Source organism: Lynx rufus, unplaced genomic scaffold, assembly GCF_022079265.1.
Source record: "Lynx rufus isolate CCGP_SWC_20201006 ecotype Redwood Valley unplaced genomic scaffold, mLynRuf1.p SCAF_11, whole genome shotgun sequence".
Taxonomy (NCBI): Eukaryota; Metazoa; Chordata; class Mammalia; order Carnivora; family Felidae; genus Lynx; species Lynx rufus.
In genome coordinates, this window is record NW_025814825.1 from 32,922,394 (window position 1) to 32,948,846 (window position 26,453).

Genomic DNA, 26,453 nt, shown 5'->3' on the forward strand with positions numbered 1-26,453 from the left:
TCAACTTTGAGTTCCATCTAACTTAGTTTTGTTTAAATTATACAGATGATACTTCAAAAGTTGACAAACCTAAAGTAGATGAAGAAGGTGATGAAAATCAAGATGATAAAGACTATCACAGAAGTGACCCACAAATTGCTATATGTCTAGATTGTTTACGAAATAATGGACAGTCAGGAGACAATGTAGTAAAGGTGAGTGGATGAGCAAAGTTATATTTTTTAGTAATCATTTCATAGTAAACCTTTGATAATTTGTTGTTGAATTTAGCTGGTGTTTGCTTTCAAAATTTTTGTTAACATTATCAAGTAGAATGTCATTCTCTCACAGTCTCGTAGCTACAAGGGACCACACGGTTGCTTACTCCAGGCGCCTGATTTCCAGCCCTCGCAACTGAACAGTCCTGGGCCAATGCCACCACCTAGTGGCTAATTTCAAGAATCACGCCTCTTTTCTCTGTCACCTCCTTTTATACTTTTGTTGGGAGTTCATATACATTGTTTCTCCCTTCTTATGTGTAGTAACCAATTCAGACTCCCATCCTTACATCATGGGCACTGCCTCCAACTCTTTCATTGATACCCTCTTCATTTTCCTATTTTTCTGTTTTTATTTGTAATTCAAAAAGCTATCCATGACATGACTAATACATTTCATACATAATATAATTAGTTTTGAAGTAAAATTGGGTGTCATAAAGTGCCTATGAACTTTTAAAGTTCTTGAAGTCTCCCAGACATTTCCTGTAGAATCTCTGTTTCTAATTCTGTTTCTCCCTGTATTTGCTAATTCAAACTTTTTTAAAAAAAATCTATAAACTGAAGAGTTTAAAACACCCTATTCAGTTTTATTTATTTTCTTTGGTTTTTACATGGTGTTGTTTAAATATTGTTTTCTGCTTTTTTATTGCAAGGCACTTCCCTTTTCATTATAAATGTTTACTACTTTAGCTCTTAAATAGATTTTTGTCCATTTGTCCTAGCAAATATCAGTGATTGAGAATATTGTTTCTCTCTTTATACTCCATATTTTATTCAAATACCTATCTGTATTCATTGTTTCTTGTTTTCTTTTACTTACTTGCTCTGTATAAATCTGTAGGTGAGTGGGTTAGATTCTTCACTAATACATTTAATGATATTTTCCTATTAGGAAATTAAAAACAAATAATTTTCAACTCAGATTAAGTTTTCCTAGCATCTTACAACAGAAAGTATGTAAGAGCATGGGGATTCAGTGAAGATATAAGTGATAAGAAAAACAATTTTTCACTCAGGGAACTTTAGTTAGGACCTACGCGTGCAGCCAAACAGTTATAATAAAATAATGGGTTTAGTTAAGAGGGGCTGGTTGGACAAGGCATGTAATCAACAGCAGCAGTCTTTAGAGAAGTGGTTACCAGACCTATTTATCCTTCCAGGCTTCTCTGTTGTTTCTTATGTCCTGGTGCAGCACTCCTTGCTTTTTGTAAGTCTTTTTAATAACCTTACATTTCTCTCTTATTGCCAATCATTTCTGTAATCCTCTTTTTAAGAGATTCTTTTTTTTTCAACGTTTTTATTTATTTTTGGGACAGAGAGAGACAGAGCATGAACGGGGGAGGGGCAGAGAGAGAGGGAGACACAGAATCGGAAACAGGCTCCAGGCTCCGAGCCATCAGCCCAGAGCCTGACGCGGGGCTCAAACTCACGGACCCCGAGATCGTGACCCGGACCGCGAGATCGTGACCTGGCTGAAGTCGGACGCTTAACCGACTGCGCCACCCAGGCACCCCTAAGAGATTCTTCTTAATAGCGATTGTGATCATCCTTTAGCTGTCTGACACATGAGTTACTGTCTTGTAATGAAAATTAAATCAGTAGAAAAGCTGAATATCTTTTCATAAATAAATGTGAAGTCTACTTCCTGTAGGATTTCTAGTATGAAAGTTATAAAGCACTGCATTTAATAGATTCACCTGAAAAATTACCCCTTGCCTTGATACTCTCTTTTGACAACTTTGACACTTGGCCGTTCCAGTTGACCCTCTATCCATTCACTCTTTCCTTTATAGAGTTTTGTTCATCCTTGAGCCTTCTATTCATAAAACAGCTTTCACAGCTTATATGACTTCTGCTTTGCTACCCTGATTCCCACCTTTCTCTCTGGCCCTTCCTCCACTGTCTCCACTTCTTCCAGTCTTCTACTTGATATATGTGAGTATCTCCTAATACTAGTCTTCCACTCAGTTATCCTTTCTCTGGATTTATTCTCGGAGTTCAGTACGATTCTCTGTGGCTTCAACTCTACAGAGAACTTTTAAATCCCCATTTCCAACTCTGTCGTCCCTCCCATGTTGAAGTATTAAGTCTCTGACTATTAAATATCCCGGTTGAAAGTTTCACTAACACCTGAAACTTAGTATGTTTAAAGACAGATTCATTATACTTTCACCTAACTTTACTCCAAACGTTCTATTTCAATTAGGACTGCCATCTTTGTCCTAGTCCTACAAGTTCAAAACCTTGGAGTCATGTCTCACTTTTTACTGTCTCCCTTCAACAAGCCGTAAGTCCTGAAAACTTTGCCTCATCTAGTGCTGCTCACCTTTTTCCTAGATTTTTGTAAGCAGTCGTATCATCCATGGCTGAGGCTATAGCCTGAAGGTGTGGGCCAGAGTCATGGCCAATATTAGGGTCAGATAGAAAATATTTTAGGCTCTGTGGAACTCCCAACAAAGATACAAAAGGAGAGATGAAATACGTTCTCTTTTGCAACTTTCAGCTTACTTATTGTAGCACTACAGCAGCCTTCAACCATAGTGAATGAACTGGCATGATTGTGTTCCAATAAAACTTTACCTACAAAAATAGGTAATTTTGGCTTGAGGTCTGTGGCCGTCGTTTGCCACCTTCCAGCCTACAGAATCAAGTCTCACTGATGTTAGCATTCAGGGCCTTCCGCTAACTAAACCCCATCTTGATAAGTTTATCTCCCATTATACCTATGAGTGAACTCTTGTCTCAAGACAAATGATTATTGCCATATATCTGACAAAGGATTTGCATCCAGAATACATAAAGGCTCGTATTAAGAATATTTAAAACCCTCTCAAACTGAGAAACACTTCCTTTTCTGGCACGTTCTTGCCTCAGTTCACCACTTTGCTATGTTTCTGTCAAGACCCAAGCAGAGACCTCCTTTTTGTGATGCAGTTTTCAACCCTACTCAATCCCTTCTCTGAGATTCTGTAGGATTTGCATTTATAACTCAGGTTGTTATTTATCCAGTCAGCATTTATCATGTTCTTGAAGTTTTCAGGTACTGATACTTTTATCTTTTGAGTATATGTCTTATCCTTCAGACTAGGTTGTAAACCCCTTAAAGGCCAAGAAACCCTGTCTGTGTTTCTTGATAGCCTTCTCAGCCACCTCACTTCTGTGGAGTAGGCTGTGCTTTTCAAATGTGGGGGTGATGTAGTTGCACATACAGTTTATATAGTATACCTGCTGTTTTTGTAATTCCAAAAATCAAAGTCGGGATCAGGAAGACTGTGAAAATAGTAGAGTGAGGACCTTCAAAAATTCACTCCTCCATAAAAGCAGTGAAAAAACTGCCAAAAAAAAAAAAGAAAGAAAGAAAAGAAATTACCTCTCAAAAGCTTGCAGAAGCCCATGGAGCATTTAATCAAGAAAATGGTGTGAACAGTGAGTTTTGTGGCATTTTAACTTGCCTTAGTCCAATCCCCTGCTCTCCAGCTCAGGAGTAGCCTTGAGAAAGAAGAGCCCACTTTTCCACTGCAACCTCTCAGGCACCAAAGGGACAAAACAAAGGTGGAACTCTTTCAAAGCCGAATTGCCAAATAATTATCATTATTTGACCAGACTGGTGGTTCCTCGAATACCCCGCTTACAAGGCTGTCCATATTAGACCTGATACGGACCTTGCCCAGTAGAAAACACCTCTGTGGTCTGGGAAGGAAGGGAGCATTTTTCAGAACCAATTACAAATACTTTAACTTCATGGGTGTCTAAGGTATAGCTGACATTTGGGGCAAACCATAGACAACCAAAAAGCTTAAAAGAAAAAGCTGGTGAATAAGAGGTCCATAGATATCAAAGTCTATAGGGACTTTGAAAAGCTCTAACAATCTACAATTTTAAGCATGTAGATAGGACTGTGTACATGCTCAAGAAAGACCTAAGTAGGCCTTAAGCTCTCCCCTCTGGCTGACCTTGAGGCTCTGTACAGAGTCAGGATGTGAAAGACTAGGGCAGAATCGTCAACAGCCTGGTTGAATGTTGAAGGTGTGCCCTCAAACAGTCGATTAGCAAAGATTGGGAGATTAATTGGTTCCAAGTGTATAAGGAAATCTCTGTTCAATCACTAGCCAGCCATTAGGTGGAAACTTAAGTGGGTACATACTGTAAAGAATACCAGCTTCACAGAATTAGTTTAGGAAGGTCACTAAACAAAGAGAAACAGCAAGATATAGACACAGTAACAAACCCTAAGAGGCAGGTGGGAACCTGATTCCATTGTTGCCACATTCTATTACTTTAAACATCAAGTTTTCAACAAAAAATTACGAGATGAATAGAAATAAAGCACAACTCATATACAGGGAAAAAAAAAAAAAGTAGTCAATTAAAACTGTCCCTGAAGGGGCGCCTGGGTGGCTCAGTCACTTGAGCATCCGACTCTTGATTTTGGCTCAGATCATGAGCCTAGTGTCATGGGATCAAGCCCTGCATCAGGCTCCTTGCTGAGTGTAGAGCCTCCCCCCCCCCTTCCTCTCCCCTCCACCCCTGACCCTTTCCCCCATTCACACACTTACTCTCTGCAAATTAAAAAAAAAAATCTGCCCCTGGAGAAATCCAGACATTGGACTTATTACTAGATATAGATTTTAAGTAATCCATTTTAAATGTGTACATAGAACTAAAAGAAACCATATGTAAACATTTAAATGAAAGTGTAAGAGCAGAGCAAAGCTGAGGGCCAAATGGGATCTTGAGCTCGCCACGCCCCAGAGACACACCAAGACAACCACTACGTCGATTATGACTAACTCTAAAACTGACTTCAAGACTGGCAGAACAGATCTTCCATAGCTAGTCATAGAAAGAAGGCTACATCAAAAAGGGTAAAAGGAGTGAAGATTTTGTTGGGAACCATGCTAACCACAGACAAGAGGGATATCACAAGCACAGAGGAGCAAGGGGATTAGACCCCTTATGAGTCACCCCAGCCCTGGGGATGCACACTGGGAAGATGAGTCCCTATAATGCCTTTGAAAATAAGTGGGGCTTAACCCTAGGAGAGCCAGAGGGTGATAGGAAACCAGGTCCCCACACTTAGTGCGTTGGCTCTCTAAATAACGTGCCCTGAGACACAGCACAGCACAGAGCATTTTGAAAAGTATTTGAGGTATACGTGAAGGATATTTATTGACTAATCTTAGGACCTGTACCAGAAGGGGAGGGATCTGCAGAAGATTTCTCTGGGAACAAAACTGCTTGCAGGTGCCGTATTTCTTGCCCTCTCCCAGCCTAGGCAGCTGGACGCCTGCAGAAGCCAGTTCTGACACTCTACATTTACCTTGCTAGCACCACAAGACACACCCCAGGATTCCCCTGCAGATTTGCCCCACCCGACACATTCAGTTCTGCAGACATCCCTCCAAAGTGGCACTTGCCCTGCCGTGCCCAATAGGCAACCCCAGCCAGGACTGGCACCACTCCAAAGTGACTCCTGCTCTGGAGAGGGGGACATTTAACCCCACAAACCAGCACACCCTTAGTTTCTACAGCCAGGCTTTTTAGCTGGCTACCAAGGGAGCAAGCCCTGCCTGTCAGTGCACCTGCAGCTGATGCAGAAACTAATTGCAGATGGCTAAGCTCAGTACCAGCCCCACCCACCAGTGAGCCCATGGCAGCTGCAGCCAAGCCTCTGAGTTGGCCATGCAAGAATCAAGCCCTGCCCATCATTGCACATTTCCCTGCAGCTAAGTGAAGACAGCTAGCCTGTGTGCTGGCTCCACCCACCAGCAAGCCCATGACAGCTTCAGACAGACCTCTTAACAGCATGGGGAACGAACCCTGCACAGTGTGCCCACGGCAAGTGAAGTGGCTCATTGTGGTCAGCTAGGCTGAAGACCGGCTTCACTCACAAGCATGTCCACAGCAATCACAGCTCAGCCACAACAGGAAGGTGCACACAGCCCACACAGGGACACCCCTGGAGCACCTTGTTCTATTGTGCTGCAGGGCACCACAGAACCTCTTCTACACAGGGCCACTTATTTCAAGACCAGGAGGTGTAGCTGACTTGGCTAATACATAGAAGCAGAGAGTTAGACAAAATGAGGAGACAGAGGAATATGTCCCAAATGAAAAAAAAAAAAAAAAACCAAAAAACAGAAAATCACAGAAGAGCTAAATGAAATGGAGATAAGAAACATCCCTGATAAAGAGTTCAAAATAATGGTCATAAAGGTTCTCATAAGACTTGAGAAAAGAGTAGAGGAACTCACTGAGAACTTTTTAACAAAGAGGTAGATACAAAAAAGAACTAGTTAGAGCTAAGCATACAGGAACTGAAATGAAGAATACATTCGAGAGAATCAACAGCAGATTAGAGGCTGCAGAAGAATGGATCAGCAATCTGAAAGGGTAATAGAAAGCAACCAAGCTGAAACACAAAAAGAAAAAAATGATAAAATATAAAAATTAAGGTTAAGGGAAATTTGCCACATCATCAAGTATAAAAACATTCATATTATAGCGATTCCAGAAGTAGAAGAGAGAAGAGGGCAGAAAACTTATTTGAAGAAATGATTGCTGAAAACTTTCCTAATCCGGGGAAGGAAATAGACTTCCACATCCAGGAATTACAGAGAGTCCCTCACAAGGTGAACCCAAGGAAGTCCCATGACAACAGGTAATAATTAAAATGGCAAAAAGTAATGACAAAGAATCTTAAAAGTAGTGAAAAAACTGAGTTACATACAAGGGAAACCCTTTAAGAATATCAGCTGATTTTTCAACAGAAATTTTGCAGTCCAGAAGGGAGTGGCATGATATATTCAAAGTGCTAAAGGAAAAAACATAAAACCTACAGCCAAGAATACTCTACCTGGAAAATTTGTCTTTCGGAAATGAGGGAGAGATAAGAGTTTCTCAGACAAAAAAGTTAAAAGATTTAATCACCACTAAACTAACCTTATAAGAAATACTACAGGAAACTCTTTAAGTAGAAAAAAAAAAAGGCCATAACTAGAAATAAGAAAAGTATGAAAGCAGGGGGAACCTGTATTGCTTTACACAAAGTAGTAAAATCAGTTCTATCTACAAAAATTAGTCAAGGGATACATAAAATAGAAAGGTGTAGGGGCACCTGGGTGACTCAGTTGGTTAAGTGTCCGACTTCAGCTCAGGTCATGATCTTGCAGTTTGTGAGTTCGAGCCCCATGTCGGGCTCTGTGCTGACAGCTCAGAGCCTGGAGCCTGCTTCCAATTCTGTGTCTCCCCCTCTCTCAGCCCCTCCCCTGCTCATGCTCTGTCTCTCAATAATAAATAAATGTTAAAAAATGTAAAAAAAAAAAAATGTTTAAAAAAATAGAATACACATTCTTTTGAAGTGCACATGGAACATTATTTTTTTTTAATGTTTATTTATTTTTGAGAGACAGAGCACTAAGTGGGGGAGGGGCAGAGAGCGAGGGAGACACAGAATCTGAAGCAGGCCTCAAGCTCTGAGCTGTCAGCACAGAGCCTGATGGCGGGGCTCAAACCCACAAACCGTGAGATCATGACCTGAGCTGAAGTCAGACGCTTAACTGACTGAGCCACCCAGGCACCCCATGCACATGGAACATTCTTTAGGACAGACTGCATATTAGGCCACAAAACAAGTCTTGATAAACTTAAGACTAAAATCATACCAAGCATCTTTCTCAATCATAATGGTATGAAACTATCTTTCATAACTCTTCTATAGTTTTCAGAGTACAGATCTTTTGTCTCTTTAGAAAGGTTTATTCCTAGGTATCTTATTGTTTTGGGTACAATTGTAAATGGGATTGATTCCTTGATTTCTTTTTCTGCTCCTTCATTATTGGTGTATAAAAATGCAACAGATTTCTTCCTGATTTTTATCCTGCAACTTTGCTGAATTCATGTGTTCTAGCAGTTCTTTTGGTGGAGTCTTTAGGGTTTTCTACATATAGTACCATGTCATTTGTGAATAGTGAAAGTTTGACTTCTTTATTGCCAATTTGTATGCCTTTTATTTCTTTTTATTGTCTGATTGCTGAGGCTAAGACTTCCAGTACTGTATTAAATAGTAATGGTGGGAGTGGACATCTTGTCTTGTTTCTGACCATAGGGGAAGCTCTCAGTTTTTCCCCATTGAAGATGATATTAGCTGTGGGTCTTTCATATATGGCCTTTGTGATGTTTAGGTATGCTCCATCTATCCCTACTTTATCGAGGGTTTTTACCAAGAATGGATGCTGTATTTTGACAGATGCTTTGTCTGTATCTATTGACAGGATCATATGGTTCTTACCCTTTCTTTTATTAGTGGGGTGCATCACAGTGATTGATTTGCAAATACTGAACCAGCCCTGCAATCCAGGAATAAATCCCACTTGCTCATGGTGAATAATTCTTTTAATGTACTGTTGAATTCAATTTGCTAGGAACTTGTTGAGAATTTTTGCACCCAGCTTCATCAGAGATATTAGCCTGTAATTCTCCTTTTTAGTGAGGTCTGGTTTTGGAATTAATGCTGCCTGGCTTCATAGGAGTTTGGAAACTTTCCTTCCATTTCTATTTTTTTGGAACAGTTTGAGAATAAGTTTAACTCTTTTTAAATGTCTGGTAGAATTCCTCAGGGTAGCCATCTGGCCCAGGACTCTTGTTTGTTGGGAGATTTTTGATAACAGATTCAATTTCTTTGCTGGTTATGGGTCTGTTCAAATTTTCTATTTCTTCCTGTTTCAGTTTTGGTAGTTTGTGAGTTTCTAGAAGTTTGTCCATTTCTTCCAGATTGCCTAATTTGTTGGCATATAATTTTTCATATTATTCTCTTATAATTGTTTGTATTTCTGTGGTATTGGTTGTGATCTCTTTTGTTTGTGATCTCTTTGGGTCCTTTCTCTTTTCTTTTTGGGAAGTCTGGCTAGGGGTTTATCAATTTTGTGAATTCTTTCAAAGAATCAGCTTTTAGTTTCATTCATCTGTTCTACTGGGTTTTTTTCGTTTGTTTTCTGTATTATTTCTGCTCTAATCTTTATTATTTCCCTTCTGCTGGCTTTAGGTTTATTTGCTGTTCCTTTTCTGGCTCCTTTAGGTATAAGGTTAGATTGTATATTTGAGACCTTTCTTGCTTCTTGAAATAGGCCTGAATTGCTATATACTTTCCTCTAGGATTGCCTTTGCTTCATCCCAAAGGGTTTGACTGTCATGTTTTCATTTTCATTTGCTTTCATGTATTTTTTTATTTCTTCATTCATTTCCTGTTTAACCCATTCATTCTTTAGTGGGATGTTCTCTAATCTCCATGTATTTAAGGGCTTTCAAAATTTTTTCCTGTGGTTGAATTCAAGTTTCATAGCATTGCGATCTGAAAATATGCATGGTCTGATCTCGATCTTTTTGTACCTATTCAGGGCTGATTTGTGACCCAGTATGTGATCTATTCTGGAGAATGTTCCATGTGCATTTGAGAAAAATGTGTATTCTGCTGCTTTAGAATGAAATGTTCTCAGTGTATCTGTTAAGTACATCCAGGCAGGCCAATGTGTCATTCATAGCCATTGTTTCCTTACTGATTTTCTGCTTAGATAATCTGTCCATTGCTGTATGTGAGGTATTAAAGTCCCTTACTATTATTGTATCATTATTGGGTTTCTGGGTGTTTGTCATGAATTGATTTATATACTTTGAAGAGGACATAAAGAAATGGAAAACATTCCATGCTCATGGATTAGAAGAACAAACATTGTTTGGGGCACCTGGGTGGCGCAGTCGGTTAAGCGTCCGACTTCAGCCAGGTCACGATCTCGCGGTCCGTGAGTTCGAGCCCCGCGTCGGGCTCTGGGCTGATGGCTCAGAGCCTGGAGCCTGCTTCCGATTCTGTGTCTCCCTCTCTCTCTGCCCCTCCCCCGTTCATGCTCTGTCTCTCTCTGTCCCAAAAATAAATAAAAACGTTGAAGAAGAACAAACATTGTTAAAATGTTTATACTACCCAAAGCAATCTATACACTTAATGCAATCCCTATCAATATACCACCAGTGTTCTTCACAGAGCTAGATCAAACAATCCTAAAATTTGTGTGGAACCGCTTAAGACCCTGAATAGCCAAAACAGTCCTGAAAAAGAAAAACAAAACTTGGAGACATCACGATCCTGGATTTCAAGCTATATTACAAAGCTGTAGTCATTGAGACAGTCTGATACTGGCACAAAAACCGGCACATAGATCAATGAAATGGAATAGAAACCCCAGAAATGGACCCACAACTATACAGCCAACTCATCTTCAACAAAGCAGGAAAGAACTCCAATGGAAAATAGTCTCTTCAATAAATGGTGTTGGGAAAACTGAACAGCGACATGCAAAAGAATGAACCTGGGCCACTTTCTTATAACATACACAAAAATAAATTAAAAATGGATGAAAGACCTAAATGTGAGACAGGAAACCATCAGAATCCTAGAGGAGAACACAGGCAGCAACCTCTTTGACCTTAGCCAGAGCAACTTCTTACTAGACACATCACCAAAGGCAAGGGAAACGAAAGCAAACATGAACCATTGGGACCTCATCAGATAAAAAGCTTCTACACAGTGAAGGAATCAATCAACAAAACTAAAAGGCAGCCTACACAATGGGAGAAGATATTTGCAAACAACATATCTGATAAAGGGTTGGTATCCAAAATCAATAAAGAACTTATCCAGCTCAACACCCAAAAAACAAACAACCTGGTTAAGAAATAGGCAGAAGACATAAATAGACACTTTTCCAAAGAAGACATCCAGATGGGTAACAGACACATGAAAAGATGCTCAACATCACTCATCATCAGGGAAATACAAATCAAAACTACAATGAGATATCACCTCACACCAGTCAGAATGGCTAAAATTAACAACACAAGAAACAACAAGCATTGGCAAGGATGTTGAAAAGGGGGAACCTTCTTGCACTGTTGGTGGGAATGCAAACTGGTGTAGCCATTCTGGAGAACAGTCTGGAGGTTCCTCAAAAAACCAAAAACAGAGCTACCCTACCATCCAGCAATTGCACTATTAGGTGTTTACCCAAAAGATACAAAAATACTCAAAGGGGTACATGCACCCCAATGTTTATAGCAGCATTGTCAACAGCAGCCAAACTTTGGAGAGGGCCCAAATGTCCATCAACTGATGAATGGATAAAGAAGATGTGGTATATATGTACAATGGAATATTACTCAGCCATCAAAAAATGAAATCTTGCCATTTGCAACAACGTGGATGGAGTTAGAATGTATTATGCTAAGCAAAATAAGTCAATCAGAGAAAGACAAATATATGATTTCACTCATGTGGAATTTAATAAACAAAACAGATGAACATATGGGAAGGGGGAGGAAAAAAGAGAAGAAAGGGAAACAGACCACAAAAGACTCTTAACAATACAGAACAAACTGAGTTGACGAAGGAGGAGAGTAGGAGATGGGCTAGATCGTTCGATGGGTATTAAGGAGGGCACTTGTGATGAGCACTGGATATTGTAAGTGATGAATCACTGAAATCTACTTGTGACACCCATGTTGCACTGTATATTAAAATATAACTAAAATATGAAAAAAGGACTTCTCAAATTAAACAAAAATAAACATAATGGTGTGAAACTAGAAACCAATTACAAGAAAAATACTGAAAAAAAAAAAACAACCAAACACATGGAGGCTAAGCAACATGATACTAAACAACCATTGGGTCATTAAAGAACTTACAGAGGAAATCAAAAAAAAAAAAAAAAGGAGACAAATGAAAATGGAAACACAGCTATCCAAAATTATTGGGATGCAGCAAATGTTCTAAGAGGGACATTTATAGGAATACAGGACTATCTCAAGAAACAAGAAAAATCTCAAACAATCTAATTCTATACCTAAAGGAATTAGAAAAAGAACAAAGCCTGAAGTTAGCAAAGGAAGGAACTAATAAAGATTAGAGTGGAAGCAAATGAAATAGAGATTAAAAAAAAAATCTCAATGAAATCAAGAGCTGTTTCTTTGAAAAGATAAACAAAATTTGATAAACTTTTAGCTAGACTCATCACGAAAAAAAAGATGAAGACTCAAATATACCAGAAATGAAAAAAGAGAAATAACAACTAACACCACAGAAATACAAAGAATTATAAGAGAATATTATGAAAAATCCTATGCGAACAAATTGGGACAACTTAGAAGAAATGAATAAATTTCTAAAAACATACAGTCTTCCAAAACTGAATCAGAGAAAGGTAAAAAATTTGAACAGACTGGTTAATAGTAACAGAATTGAAAAAACAAAAAAACAGAGGATCGGATAGTTTCAGAGATAAGTTCTACCAAACATTTAAATTTTTTTAATAATTTTTTAATACTTATTTATTTTTGAGAAATAGAGTGCGAGCGGGGGAGGGGCAAAGAGAGAGGGGGACACAGATTCCAAAGCAGGCTCCAGGCTCCAAGCTGTCAGCACAGAGCCCGACGTGCGGCTCAAACTCAGGAGCTGTGAGATCATGACCTGAGCTGAAGTTGGACACTTAACTGACTGAGCCACCCAGACGCCCCAGATTTTACCTGCATTTAAAGAAGAGTTAATACCTATTCTTCTCAAACTATTACAAAAAATAGAAGAGGAAGGAAATCTTCAAAATTCATTCTATGAGGCCAGCATTACCCTGATACCAAAACCAGAAAAAGACACTACAGAAAAAGAAAACTACAGGCCAACATCCCTGATGAGCATAGATTTAAAATTCCTCAATAAAATATTAGCAAGCTGAATTCAATGATACATTAAAAGCATCATTTACCATGATCAAGTGGGATTCCAGGGATTAAAGGGTGGATGAATATTGGCAAATCAGTGTTATATCACATTAACAAGAGGAAGGACGAAAACCACAATTATCTCATTAGATTAAGAAAAACCATTTGACAAAAATACAACCTTTGTTCACGATAAAAACTCTCAACAACATGGATTTTAGGGAACATACTTCAAAATAATAAAGGCCATATGTGAAAAACCCATAGCTAGCATCATATTCAGTGATGAAAAACAGAACTTTTCCTCTGAGATCAGGAACAAGACAAGGATGTCCACTCTCACCACTTTTATTCATCATGTACTAGAAATCCTAGCTGAGCAATCAGACAAGAAAAATAAATAAAAGGCATCCAAATTGATAGGGAAGAAGTTAAACTCATTAATTGCAGATGAATGATACTATATATGGAAAAGCACCAGAAAACTATAGAATACATGAATTCAGTAAAGTTTCATTAAAATTAATATATTAATATAAAGAAATCTGTTGCATTTTTGTACATGAATGATAAAGTAGCAGAAAGAGAAATTAGGAAAACAATCTCATTGACAGTTGTACCAGAAATAATAAATTATCTAGGGAATTTAAAGAGGTGAAAGACCTATACTCTGAAAACTAGAAGACACTGATGAAAGAAATTGAAGATACCACAAATGTAAAGATATTTTCATGGATTGGAAGAATTAATATTGCTAAAATGTCCATACTACTGAAAGCAATCTACAGATTTAAATGTAATTCCTATCAAAATACAAATAGCATTTTTCACATAACTGGAACAAATAATCCTAAAATTTGTATGAAACCACAAGATTTTGAATATCCAAAGCAATCTTAAGAATAACCAAGCTGGAGGCACCACGATCCCAGATTTCAGGATCTACTACAAAGCTATGGTAATCAAAATGGTGTGATACTGGCACAAAAACAGACACATAGATCAATGAAACAGAATGGAAAGCCCATACTTACAAGGTCAATTAACCTACAACAAAGGGGACAGAGATACACAATCAGGAAAAGATCATCTTTTCAATAAATGGTGCTAAGAAAACTGGACAGTTACATGCAAAAGAATAACATTGGACCACTTTATTACATCATACACAAAAACTCAGAATGGATTAAGGACTTAAATGTGAGATCTGAAACCATAAAATTCTGTTTTCTAAAAAAACATAGGCAGTAATATCTTGGACATCATTCTTCCAACATATTTGCAGATATGTCTCCTTGAGCAAGGGGGAAAAAGCAAAAATAAACTGTTGGGACTATACCAGAATAAAAAGCTTTGACACAGCAAAGGAGACTGCCAGCAAAACAAAAAGGCAACCTACTGAATAGGAGAAGATATTTGCAAATGATGTATCTGTTAGGAGTTTATATCCAAAATATATAAAGAACTTAAGCAACTCAACACCAAACAACCCAATTTTTTAAAATGGAGAAAGGACCTGAGTAGACATTTTTCCAAGGACATAGAGATGGCCAACAGACACACGAAAAAATATTCAACATAATAATCATCAGAGAAATGCAAATCAAAACCACAATAACATATTACCTCACGCCCATTAGGATGGCTACTATCAAAAACAAAACAGGAAATACCAAGTGTTGGTAAGGATGTAGAGGATGACAGATGTATTGGAACCCTTATCCACTAATAGTGTCAAAAAGAGAAATACTTAATATATTTAAGAAAGCATAAGATTTATATGCTGAAAACTGCAAAACATTAATAGAAATGAAGAAGGCCTAAGAAATGGAAATATATCCCATGTTCATAGATTAGAAGACTTAATATTGTTAAGACAGCAGTCCTGCCCCAATTGGTCAGATTTAGTGAAAACCCTAACCCAAATTCTAACTGCTGTTACTACAGAAATTGACAAGCTGATCCTATTTCCCTTATAGAAATCCAAGGGACCTGGAATAGTCAAAAGTACAACAAGCTGGAGGACTCAAAGTCCCGTTTTCAAAACTTGCTTCAAAACTACAGTAATCAAGAGAGTATGGTACTGGACAAAGGGTAGATATATAGGTCAGTGAAAAGAATTGAAGGTCAGAAATAAACACACGTGTCGATTATGAATTTATTTTTGACTTGAGGGCCAAGCTAACTCAAGGGAAAGAATAGTCTTTTCAAGAAATGGTGCTGGAACAATTGAATATCCACATGCAAGAAATGAAGTTGGGTCTGTACCTCATGTCATATACAAAAATTAACTCAAAATGGACCCATACCTAAATGTAACAGCTAAAACAGTAAAACTCTTAGAAGAAACATAGAGATAAAATCTCATGACCTTGGATTTGGCAGTAGATTCTTAAAAATGATACACCATCAGCAAAAGCATCAAAAGAAAAAATATAGATAAATTAGATTCTATCAAAAGTAAAAACGTTTGTGCTTTTCAGAGAACACTATCAGGGCCCCCTGGGTAGCTCAGTCAGTTAAACATCCAACTCTTGATCTCAGGGTTTTGAGTTCAAGGCCCACACTGGGCTTTGAGCTTCGCATGAAGCCTACTTAAAAAGGTGGGGAAGGTGTATGGGTGGCTCAGTTGGTTAAGTGTCAGATTCTTGATTTCAGCTCAGGTCATGATCTCATTTGTGAACTACCAAGAAAGTGAAAAGACAACACATAGAATGGGAGAAAGTATTTGCAGATCAGGTATCTGATAAATCTTTAGTATTTAGAATATACAAAGAACTCTTACCAATCAACAAAAACATAACCCATTTTTTTAAAGTGGGCAAAGGATTTAAATAGACATTTCTCCAAAGAAGATGTACAAATGGCCAGTGAACACATGAAAAGATGCTAAACATCATTAGTCATTAGGGCTGTGCAAACCAAAATCACATGACACTTCACACCCACTAGGATGCATGTAATTTTTTTTTTTTACAAAAAGGAAAATAGGATAGTTTTTAATAAACTATAAGCTAGAATCAAATACTGTAACATGCTATGACATGAATGAACCTTGAAAACATTATGCCAAGTGAAAGAAGCCAGAAACAAAGGCCACATATTGTATGATTTCATTGCTATGAAATGTCCAGAAAAGGCAGTCCATAGACACAGAAAGTAGATTGGCTTTTGTCAGGTCTAGGGAAAAGGAAGGAGTAGTGACTGCTAATAAGTAAGTTTCCTAGTGGGGTAATGAAATGTCCTGGAATTAGATAATGGTAATGGTTGCATAACCTCATGAATATACTGGTATTACTGAATTGTACATTTTATTAAAAAAAAATTTTTTTTTTAACGTTTATTTTACTTTTGAGACAGAGACAGAGCATGAACGGGGGAGGGGCAGAGAGAGAGGGAGACACAGAATCGGAAGCAGGCTCCAGGCTCTGAGCCATCAGCCCAGAGCCCGACGCAGGGCTTGAACTCACAGACCGTGAGATTGTGACCTGGGCTGAAGTCGGACGCTTAACCAACTGAGACACCCAGGCGCCCCTGAATTGTACATTTTAAATGGTGACTTTTATGGTATTTGAATTTCAATTTAAAAAAAAGTTAAAGTCGGGGTGCCTGGGTGGTTCAGTTGGTTAAGCGTCTGGCTCTCGGTTTCGGCTCAGGTCATGATCTCATGGTTCGTGAGTTCAGGCCCCATGTCACACTCTGTGCTGGCAGTGCGGAGTCTGCTTGGGTTTCTCTCTCCCTCTCTCTCTCCCCCTCTCCTGCTCACACTCTCTCTCTAAATAAACTTTAAAAAAACTTTAAAAGTATATATATCCATCACCACACCTAGTTACAAATTAAAAAAAAAAAGTCAAAGTCAAGCTTGATAGCCATTTTAGCTGGTGAAGATACTAGCCCTACCATTCCGAAGACGACAGAAGAAACAGGGGTTTGGGTTTAAAAAAATAACCTCAAATAATCATTATCATAAGAACCAGAATTTGTTGCATTGTATTCTACATAACTGGAAACCCAAATAACTCATGATTTTGACCACTAGCTGATTTCAAATCTAGTCTCTTACATCTTTTAAAACAAAGAGAGAAAAAAAAGTAAAAGTGCCTCTAGGGTAACCACCTTAGAAGCAGAAAGGAGCCTTTTTTTTTTTTTTTTAACTGTTCCTCTTCTGGTTTGAGTTTAGGGAGCAGGTTAGAAGGCAAGGCATTGTGCCATGCAAGAGAAAGGTAATATTTCTTCAGATATACAGGGGAGCCTGAAATGTTGATCCCACCAGAGCAGGTGACTACACAGCTGCTCTCCCAGCCAGCAGTCTCCCGTTAACTCCCTGTGTGTAGTCCAGATGTTTTCATTTTCTGTGTGTTCTGAAAGGGAATGCCGGGAAGATGCACTGCTCTTAGGATCGTCTCTTCCTGGTCATCTACTCAGCACTCTTGTCATTGCCTCTCTTAAAACGTGTTGGTTACTTGTTGATTCAGAGGTCTGTATAGCAATTTCCAGGTGTACCTATCTAGGAAACAGCAAGATTAATTTGGTATAATTGTAAAATGTTTCTGTAGAGGGAGAATGCATAATTGTTATATTGTCATTTTCTAAGTACTTGCAAATCAAATATTAAATAATTCAGGCTGGAATTTTGTTAGAGAATAATGTCAAAGTTTATTGAGTTATAAATTCCAGAGACAAGCTTTTGCCTAATTTTTAAAATCTTCTCTTAACTCTTCTGACAGCTCTCTCCTTATTAACAATTTCCAAAAGTAGTGATGCCATGTTCATTTCTGTAGGTTATTTTAACAAGCTGAGATTTCTCTGCAGATGATAATATACTTAGAGGGTCTTCTAGTACCTTCACATTATACTCTAACTTAACTGGGACCTATAAAATGTACCAAGAATTCTTTATAAACCGTTTGAACAATAGACTGGAAACATTGGGGTAGTTTAGATGATGGGAATAGATAACAGGGAAGATCTATGTGAATATTTATCCCTTCATTTTCACGCTATCTGGAGTATCAGTCTTTCCATTTGAAATGGCTAGTGTGTGTTTTGCTTTAGATGTAACTTTTGACTTCTATTTTCTTTTAATGGTTACTTTACCATCTAAATAGTGACCAAGTATCATTTGTAAATTTGTTTCTGTTGGTCTTTGCTAGGAAATATATTTTGCCAGGAACACATTTGCTAAGAATACATACTGACTGGATGGCTCTACTTTGGGCTTGGTGAATTTAAGAATATCCTGTATATATAAGTAGAAGTAATACCTTATACCTTTAAAAGATTCAGTTGCTGGTTTTTGTTTTACTGTTGAAAACTTTTAGGTTTGGAGATGTAATTTTGTTTCACACATTGGTTCATGTTTATCATGTCTGCACACCTCATTTTGACTAATTTTAGTTTGAGCATTCATTCTGGATTGGTTCGTATATTTTAGTGATGTTCATGCTAAAAGAGTAAGTCAGTACTGCTAATAAAATGAGAAAAATCCAGGTACAAAGAACATGTTTTTCCAGTAAAGTAGTCACAGCCCATCAGACACTGACTGGGACATGTTTCTCCAGAACCAGAGTCCATTCCACATGACTTTTACTTGCTAGGGATCTTGTCACCTGACTGGCCTCTATTGAACTCTGGGGCTCCTTATGGCCCCATCTGAGATCACTGCTCTTTTAAAAAATATTTAAAAGTTTATGAGACTTTTAAAAAAATATCCCTAATTCTTTTAGAAGTGACATTCTTTAATAAAATATTTTATATTCTTTTTGTGACCTTTATTTTTGATTAAATTCATAATGCGTTGTTAACTAAACAAATTGACAATCTGCATACCTCTAGACATTTCTAGACATGTCTAGAGGTATGAAGATTTTCAATTTCCCAGGATTTTCTGAGTGTACATAATAGTACTTTCTTGAAGAATACCATGTAAGTATCTAAGAATTAGAAACATTTTTTATTTAGTAGTACTAAAGAGTATAATTTGAAACATTTTCAGAATATATTTTGAAAATCCTCAAAATGATAGTGGGAAATGACACCTGTGGTTTCATTACAAGATATATTTTAACTAATAATCTGTTTCCTTTAGGGTTTAATGAAGAAATTCATTCGATGTTCTACCCGTGTAACTGTGGGAACTATTAAAAAATTTTTAAGTTTAAAACTAAAACTTCCAAGTTCTTATGAGGTAAGTTAACAATACAATCTTGATCATTTTGATAATTCTAATCTGAAGTAAAATTCTAACAAAAGAAGTAAAAATTAACAATAATTTTGTGGAAACGGGTTATTTTCATGTTAAAAATTAATTTTGAGAATGTAATATTCTGTTTATGTAATGTGTATTTTTTAACATCCTGACTAAAACATACAAATGCATTTAATGTTTTACCATTAGAGGAGATACCTAAATAATATTAAGTGATCCAAAAATAAATATCTCAGCTAACTGGACTTTAATGCCAACATGCTTTAGGGTCTTTTTTTTTTTTTTTTTTTTTAATCTGAGACCTTTGAGATCCAGTTTTACCAATTCTTTATAGACTTCTTTTTCAGAATGTAAAACATTGTCTTTTTATGAAAAGGGATTTTACAAATAGTGTTCCTTTAATTATGTAATTTGCAAAAGTGATATTGTTTAGCAGAAGGTAAAACCAATGTAATTGCATCTGCATAAATGCGGTCTACCAGTTTCCTTACAGGAGAGGTAAATTGCCCTGATATTGATCACAGCACAGCTTGTAATGTGTTCAATGTTTAGAGAATGTTTAAGATGCTAGAATTACAGCTATAACGTAATGAGGAGATACGGTTACCATTTCTCACCTGCCCAAATGGCAGTCTTACAACTTCTATTAATTTTCTCTTCCTCCCCTTTGGGTTCTGAGAATAGCTTCTGAAAAAACTAAAGACCAAACTAGTGTTCTGTATAAACAAAGACATCAAAGGCAACATAGTTCTTCAGGCTTAGGTATAGTAATATTAATATGAATAGTTTATCATAGCAGAAATAAAACAGGATTTGAACATAGGCATTGACAGGTATTAAGACTGTATTATGAGGAAGCCTCTGATCCTAAATTTATTTAAAAACTTCTCTCAGACAACTAATTAATCTATGGATTAAAAATTCTTACTATGGTTTGGTCCCACACATATTAAAACATTTCCAGAGACATCAACTTTTACATTAGGGAAAAAAAGTATGAGAGTTAATCAAAGCCCTATGTACTTGGTAAAGTAAAAGATATAGATACAACAGTGAAAATAGAAAATGAAACTGTTTTTGTACTTTATTATCTTCTTACAAAATACCACATGCAGTTTTATTTCCTTACTTTTAGGTGTGACAATTATTTTCTAGTTTCCAGGAAGTTGTTAGAGCTGAGAGGATGATTTCTCTCACAGTCTTACTGCCGGAACTTATCATCTCTCTCCATAGAAAACAGCAAGGCAGGAGACTGAGTCCACTGACAGCTCCTTGTCTATCCCAGTGTAAAGGACTTTTCCTGTGATTTTTAGAAGGATTTACTGGTCCCTCCCTTATTTTGCTGTCTTAACATATAGGGTGATGTAGTAATGAAATACTTATGAGCTGAAGCCTTTTGCAACGGCATTGCTCATTGGGGGAGATAGTTTCATTTGTAAATGACAACAGAAGCAGCATACCAAATTAGGGATTGCATCCTAAATCTCTTGGGTTCAAGCCCCACATCAGACTCTGTGCTGACAGTGAAGAACCTGCTTGGGATTCTCTCTTTCTCCCTCTCTCTGCCCCTCCTGTGCTCTCTGTCTCTCTTTGAAATAAATAAAATAAACTTAAAAAAATAAATAAAAATAAAACTATTTTGTCTTTTTAAAAATGTCTAAAAAACATTTTGAGGTCCATGTAAGTCACCATAAATCATCAAAAAATCAATATAATTTAGCTAAACATTTGTGTAATACAATTGGAACTCTACTCATTTTAGACTTTTAAAGTTCAGGACTCTCTAATCTCTATTTAGCCAAACACAGAATTATTTAAAACCCATTCTTCTTCCCCCTTTCCACACTTTAAATTAAACTCTTATCAGTTTGCTTTTAATAGCTAAAGAACTAAAATGTTTTACTTTGGGGGCCTATGATAAATGTTTATGTTTTGTTGAATTGGCAAATCATAGCCACAGTTCTTGGGGCCTTCTTAATTAAGGATTTGGGGGGTTGTTTGGTTCCTGCAACTCTAGTGCAAAAGTGAGCTTTGAAACACGCAACCTTTTTTGAAGTTTGATGCAAGGTGAGAAGAGGGTCCTGGAAGTATTATGCAAGTTACCAACCAAGCAAAACAGGCCAGAGAGCCCTAGAAGACACAGGCCTGTGGCGTGGTCCTAACTGTTCTGTCGACTTAGCTACAGGTAATTACCAGAAGTTCTCATATGCCTTGACGTCCTCAAAAATCTTGTATCCACATTCATTCATTTACCCTCTTGGAATACAAACTAATGAGAGGAAAGCAAGTCCTCTAAATCTTGGGAAGGTGAAAGGATTCTGAGAGGTGAGCTCATAAGCCCCAGGTGCTGTGAGGTCTCCACAGTTCCTCCTCATTCTGTAAGAGACAATCATGGAAATATGTCTAAACCTGTAAGTGCACAGAGACATGGACTAAAAAATCTTACACTGCATTTCAAAATTATGTGTATAGACTTGAGTGACAGGTATGTGGGACAAGACAAGCAGTCCTTCATGTTACTTCTGTCTGAATTGTTAATACTTATGAAATGGACCAGTGCTTTTAATAAAAATATTCAATGCTCTTTTTAAGTAATGGATAATACCTCTATTTTTTACGACTATTTGAATCTTTTTTTGAAATTTGGAAAAAAGTGTAAGACACGAACTACTTACGTTAATGGATCTGTATTCTTTTTAAAGTTGGATGTGCTGTGCAATGGTGAAATTATGGGGAAGGATCACACTATGGAATTCATCTACATGACAAGATGGCGACTAAGAGGCGAAAACGTAAATTGCTTTTATATTTACCTATGTGTATATTTAGTTCTATGTCATTTTATTACTCATATTTAACAGTATTACTTAGAAACAAAAAACTAACTTGGGAAAGAGAAGAAACTGATTCCTTTTACTGTTTACACCCAGCTACTCCATGGTAATTGGTCCCAAGTACAAGACCAAGGTCTGTGTTAAATATGGTTTTGTTCTATTGAAGGTGAGTTAAAAGTCCCATCTAAATATGTTCAGAACTCTACTAACCTCAAGACAGAGAAGATGGCATTTAAATGCTTTTATACCCCAGTAAAATATGGGAATTTCTAACTATGTGGAGTTGAGTGGGGAGACTAAGTTTTTCCATGATTAGTACGTCTAATGGTTGATGTTATTTTTTGGTTGTGCTAGAAGGGACAGATAGGGTAGAATCTAGGTAATCCTTTTTTTCAGGTACCTCCTTTTCGTGAAAGTGTAAAATCGGACCAAAGGGTAAGTGAGTTTGCAGTGGTTTCTGATGCCAGAATTAGACTATTGTGGGTTAGACCCTAGATAATACAGGAGAAATGATTTAAAAGGAGAAAACCTGAGAAAAATCCAAGAAACCCCAAAGGAGAATTCTATATTTTGAAATGTATCTTTGCTTAGGGTTAATGAGAAGGTTCAAGCATATCTTACCTGAGTTATATATTACATTGATATTATGGAAATCCGAGGGACTAGGGATTGTGACACTGATATAGATCAGTGAGGAATGTAGTGGTGATGCTACCAGAAATTCTTTTCATAATCTGAGTACATGAATACACATTGAGATTGACTAGAAGGTTGTGCTAGGTGACCTACAAGGTCCTCTCTGTGGTGGTTATGGTATAATATGTCATACTTCTAAACTCTCTGTAGTTTTAATCTCTCTAATAAGCTAGGCTTTATTACATTTTTGTGAAAACCTAAGTTATGAAAGAATACTAAAGAAATGTAACCTCAGTCAAGGACAAGTGATACAGAATCTGAATATAATGAGGGTTGCCATATTCCAGTGGTTCAAAAACATACTTGTGTGGATTGGAAACATCTATGGAACGTTAATGAAACAGACCTCAAAAAATCATTTTTGTGTGTTCTGTTCAATGGATAGGATAATTGGCTACATTTTTCAGAAATGTCTTGATATAACGATAAACGAAGCACCTAACTTCTAAGGTCAGACTTTTTTTTTCTGAGTCCTACTTGGGTAAAATCTTCCTTTTGAGGCGGAATTCTCATGACCGGGAAGAAGAAATGATGTTTGAGGACCAGTCACCAGAGAGTTGTGTGCCCTAGAAAAACATACTAGACCTCTCTAAGCCTCATCTTTTAAAAACCAAATCTAATTGTATTTGGTAAATTACTACTTGACTTTCGAGGGTATTTTATAGTTTTTTAAAAAATGGTTCTACATACATCACCCTCACTGAATCCTTCCAGCCAAAGTGTTTCAGGTCCCAGGTGCAGCTAAACAGAGGTAGTCAGTTCTTTCTTACCCAGCACAGTTGGGGCCTAGACATTGTGATAGTACATATAATTTCGTAACGATATAATTGCAGCTTTCTTTCTTTAATAAGTCATTGGGCATTTTAAGTATGTGTTAATGATTTTCAGACACTATGAATGGGTTTGCCTTAGGGTTGAAGAGATGTAAGAAGTCATCCACTGCAAGACCTCTGCCAGCACTCACTTGTCCTTCACACGACCCCCTTCCCAGCAGTCACCCACACTGCCAGTTATTTTAATGTCAAAGTGTGAAGGAGCTAATGCATAGAGATTGATATTAATAGACCATCAGTTAAATCAGTCTTTACTACAGTTATGTTTCTGATTACACATGTTTGGTAGTTTAAATTCCTTGGTCGTTTAAGGCATATTTTAATAAAAGTTGCTTGGAAAAATGGTTCGGTACCTTATGATTTTTCATTCCAGTAAAAATGAAACCAATAAATAGAAAAGTTAACCACATTTTATATTTAGTACAATGGTAAAGTAATGTATTAGCCCAATTAATTTTTTCAGCACGACAGCCCTGTTTTTTGTTTGCTCTCCTCCAAGCTTGTTTGCCCCTCAGTCTTCACAATCTCAATAGTTCCAAAATTTGTCATCCCATTTTTCCAGTTTCTCACACCAAAATCCTTGAAGTCAGTCCTCATTAGTTTCTTTTTCTTTCTTCTATCCTTAGCAGATTCTGTGACCTCTGCTATCAGAACACCACCATCAGAATCCAGTTATATCTTACTACCTCCACTCTGCCACTCTGGTCCCAGCCACTGTCACCATTTTCCAGAACATCTGTAAAAATCTCCTGCCTGAGCTCCATGCTTCCACTCTTGCCTCCACCTGCGGTCCACATACTGTCTTTGGCCGGCATAGTGATTCTCCTAAAACAAGTTAGAATATGTCGCTTCTCTGCTCCGAGCTCTCCAGTGACCTCTAATCTCACTTAGATAAAAACTGAAGTCCTTCCAGGGTCCTGTAGATACTGACCCCCATAATTTTCCCCAGACATCTCTCTGATCCTATGCTTTACTTTCCGTTGGCTCATCACATTCTGACCCCACTCACTCCTGTTTCCTCTAACATGCCAGGCTTTCTCCTGCCACCCTAGGTATCCACCTATTTTCTTTACCCTCTTCACTTAAAAGAATTTTGCTTCTATATCACCTTTTCAGTGGGGGCTCTGACCTTCCTTAATATCACAACCACCACTCCCATTCTGGCATTCTCCTAATCCGTTTTCAGGTTTGACTGTTTTCCCTAGTATTTTTTTCATACCATCTGACACACTATGCCACTTAGTTATGTTATTATCTGTCCCCCAACTAAAATGTAATCTGAGGATGGGGATGATTATTTGTTCCCTGCTGAGTCTCCAGTAGCTAGAGCAGTGCCTAGTACAAATACTCAAAAAATATTTGTTAAATGCAGAGTTTGTCTTTTATAAGGTAATAGTTATGCAACATATATCCTAAAGATCATCTCATTTATTTGGATCTCCATTTCCCATTTGTTTTCTGTTAAACAGATTTTAAATTTTGGCTCATGTTCCAATTAGGAGTTATTATAATAATAATTGGTGAATTCTGACAGTTGGAGTGAATGGAAAAATAAGCAACAAAACAGTCATTTCTTGATCAAGCCCCTACTAGTGTACTTGTTGCAGTCACATCTGTCCCCATCTCTGCCCCCACTCTGTCCCCATCAGTGCCCCTCCACTGCCAGCGGGATGCCAGGATGTCGGTCTGAAAAGTTCACCTTATCTACTGCTTTTGCTACCTGGCTGTGCCTCCTGCTGGGGTCAGCTGATTTCCTACCTTGTGATTCTTTTACTTGTCTCTGGTACTTTTTTACGGTCAATATTTTGATCTACCTGGGATTTATTTCCTCACACACACATACCTACCACTAGGCTAAGACTCAGGCTCCTGGGTGACTCAGTGGGTTAAGCAACCGACTCTTGGTTTTGGCTCAGGTCATGGTCTCATGGTTCACAAGATGGAGCCCTGTGTCGGACTCTGTGCCGATAGCCTAAAGCCCGCTTGGGATTCTGTCTCTCCCCCTCTCTTTCTTCCCCTCCCCAGCTCACACGTGCTCTCTGGCTCTCTCAAACAAACATTTAAAAATTTTCTATTAAAAAAAATAAACCAAGACTAAGACTAAATTATTCTAAGATTTTTTTGCCAAAAATATCATTCATTGAATAATCCATACTTTATCTCCGTGTTTTGAGCTGTCAGCATTATCTATGCAGATGTTACCTGTACATGTTTGTACACACACAGGTATGTACATTGTGTTCCTGGACATTGTTTTATTCTTCTGAGTGGGTCTTATCCCTGCACTGCATTACACATCATATATAGCTTTTATAAAAATCTGATCACATACCACCCCTAATTTAAAGCCCCTAAGTTGTCCATTTTCTTTGGGATAAGTTTGAATAAAGTTCAGACTAATTTATAAGGCAAATAGGTTGCTTCTATCCTAGGTTGCTCCTTATTACCCTTTTAAAAATTGTGTTGGCTCGCTTTACCCATTTGTTTTTTCAGATGAGCTCTAGAATGGGACTGTGATTGGCATTGGAATAAATTTTTAGGTTGACTTGGCTAGAATTGGCATCTTGGCAACTGTTTTCTTCTCTTCGGTGCCGTGGGGTGTTTCTCGTAGGTGCTATGTTCTCCTGGGTCTCTGAGTAACCCTGTGGCTGTCTTCCCTTTTCACACGGGATGCTGCCCTGCCCCCTGGCTCTTCTGCCTCAGGCAAGGCCAGTCATACTCCAGTCACCTCCTGACTTTAGACCTACATCTAGACTCCCAGGAAGAATCTCAGAGAAGCCAGCTTTGCCTCCGCTTCTCCAGGGCTGCAGCGCACCTCCAGTGCCACAGGGCCTCGGTGCCGCTTCTTCCTCCTGGGGCA

The 26,453-nt window shown here is 37.8% G+C and overlaps 1 protein-coding gene across 4 annotated transcripts in view; it reads left to right on the forward strand.

The window, feature by feature from the left end:
- Nucleotides 1-26,453, forward strand: part of PCGF5 (polycomb group ring finger 5) — a 124,850-nt gene that overhangs the window by 83,922 nt on the left and 14,475 nt on the right. For all 4 annotated transcript variants that reach the window (XM_047073163.1, XM_047073160.1, XM_047073162.1 and 1 more), the window contains exons 6-8: nt 46-194; nt 19,111-19,209; nt 21,933-22,022. In XM_047073163.1, the coding sequence (XP_046929119.1) occupies nt 46-194; nt 19,111-19,209; nt 21,933-22,022 (338 nt within the window). The remainder of the gene's footprint in view (nt 1-45; nt 195-19,110; nt 19,210-21,932; nt 22,023-26,453) is intronic.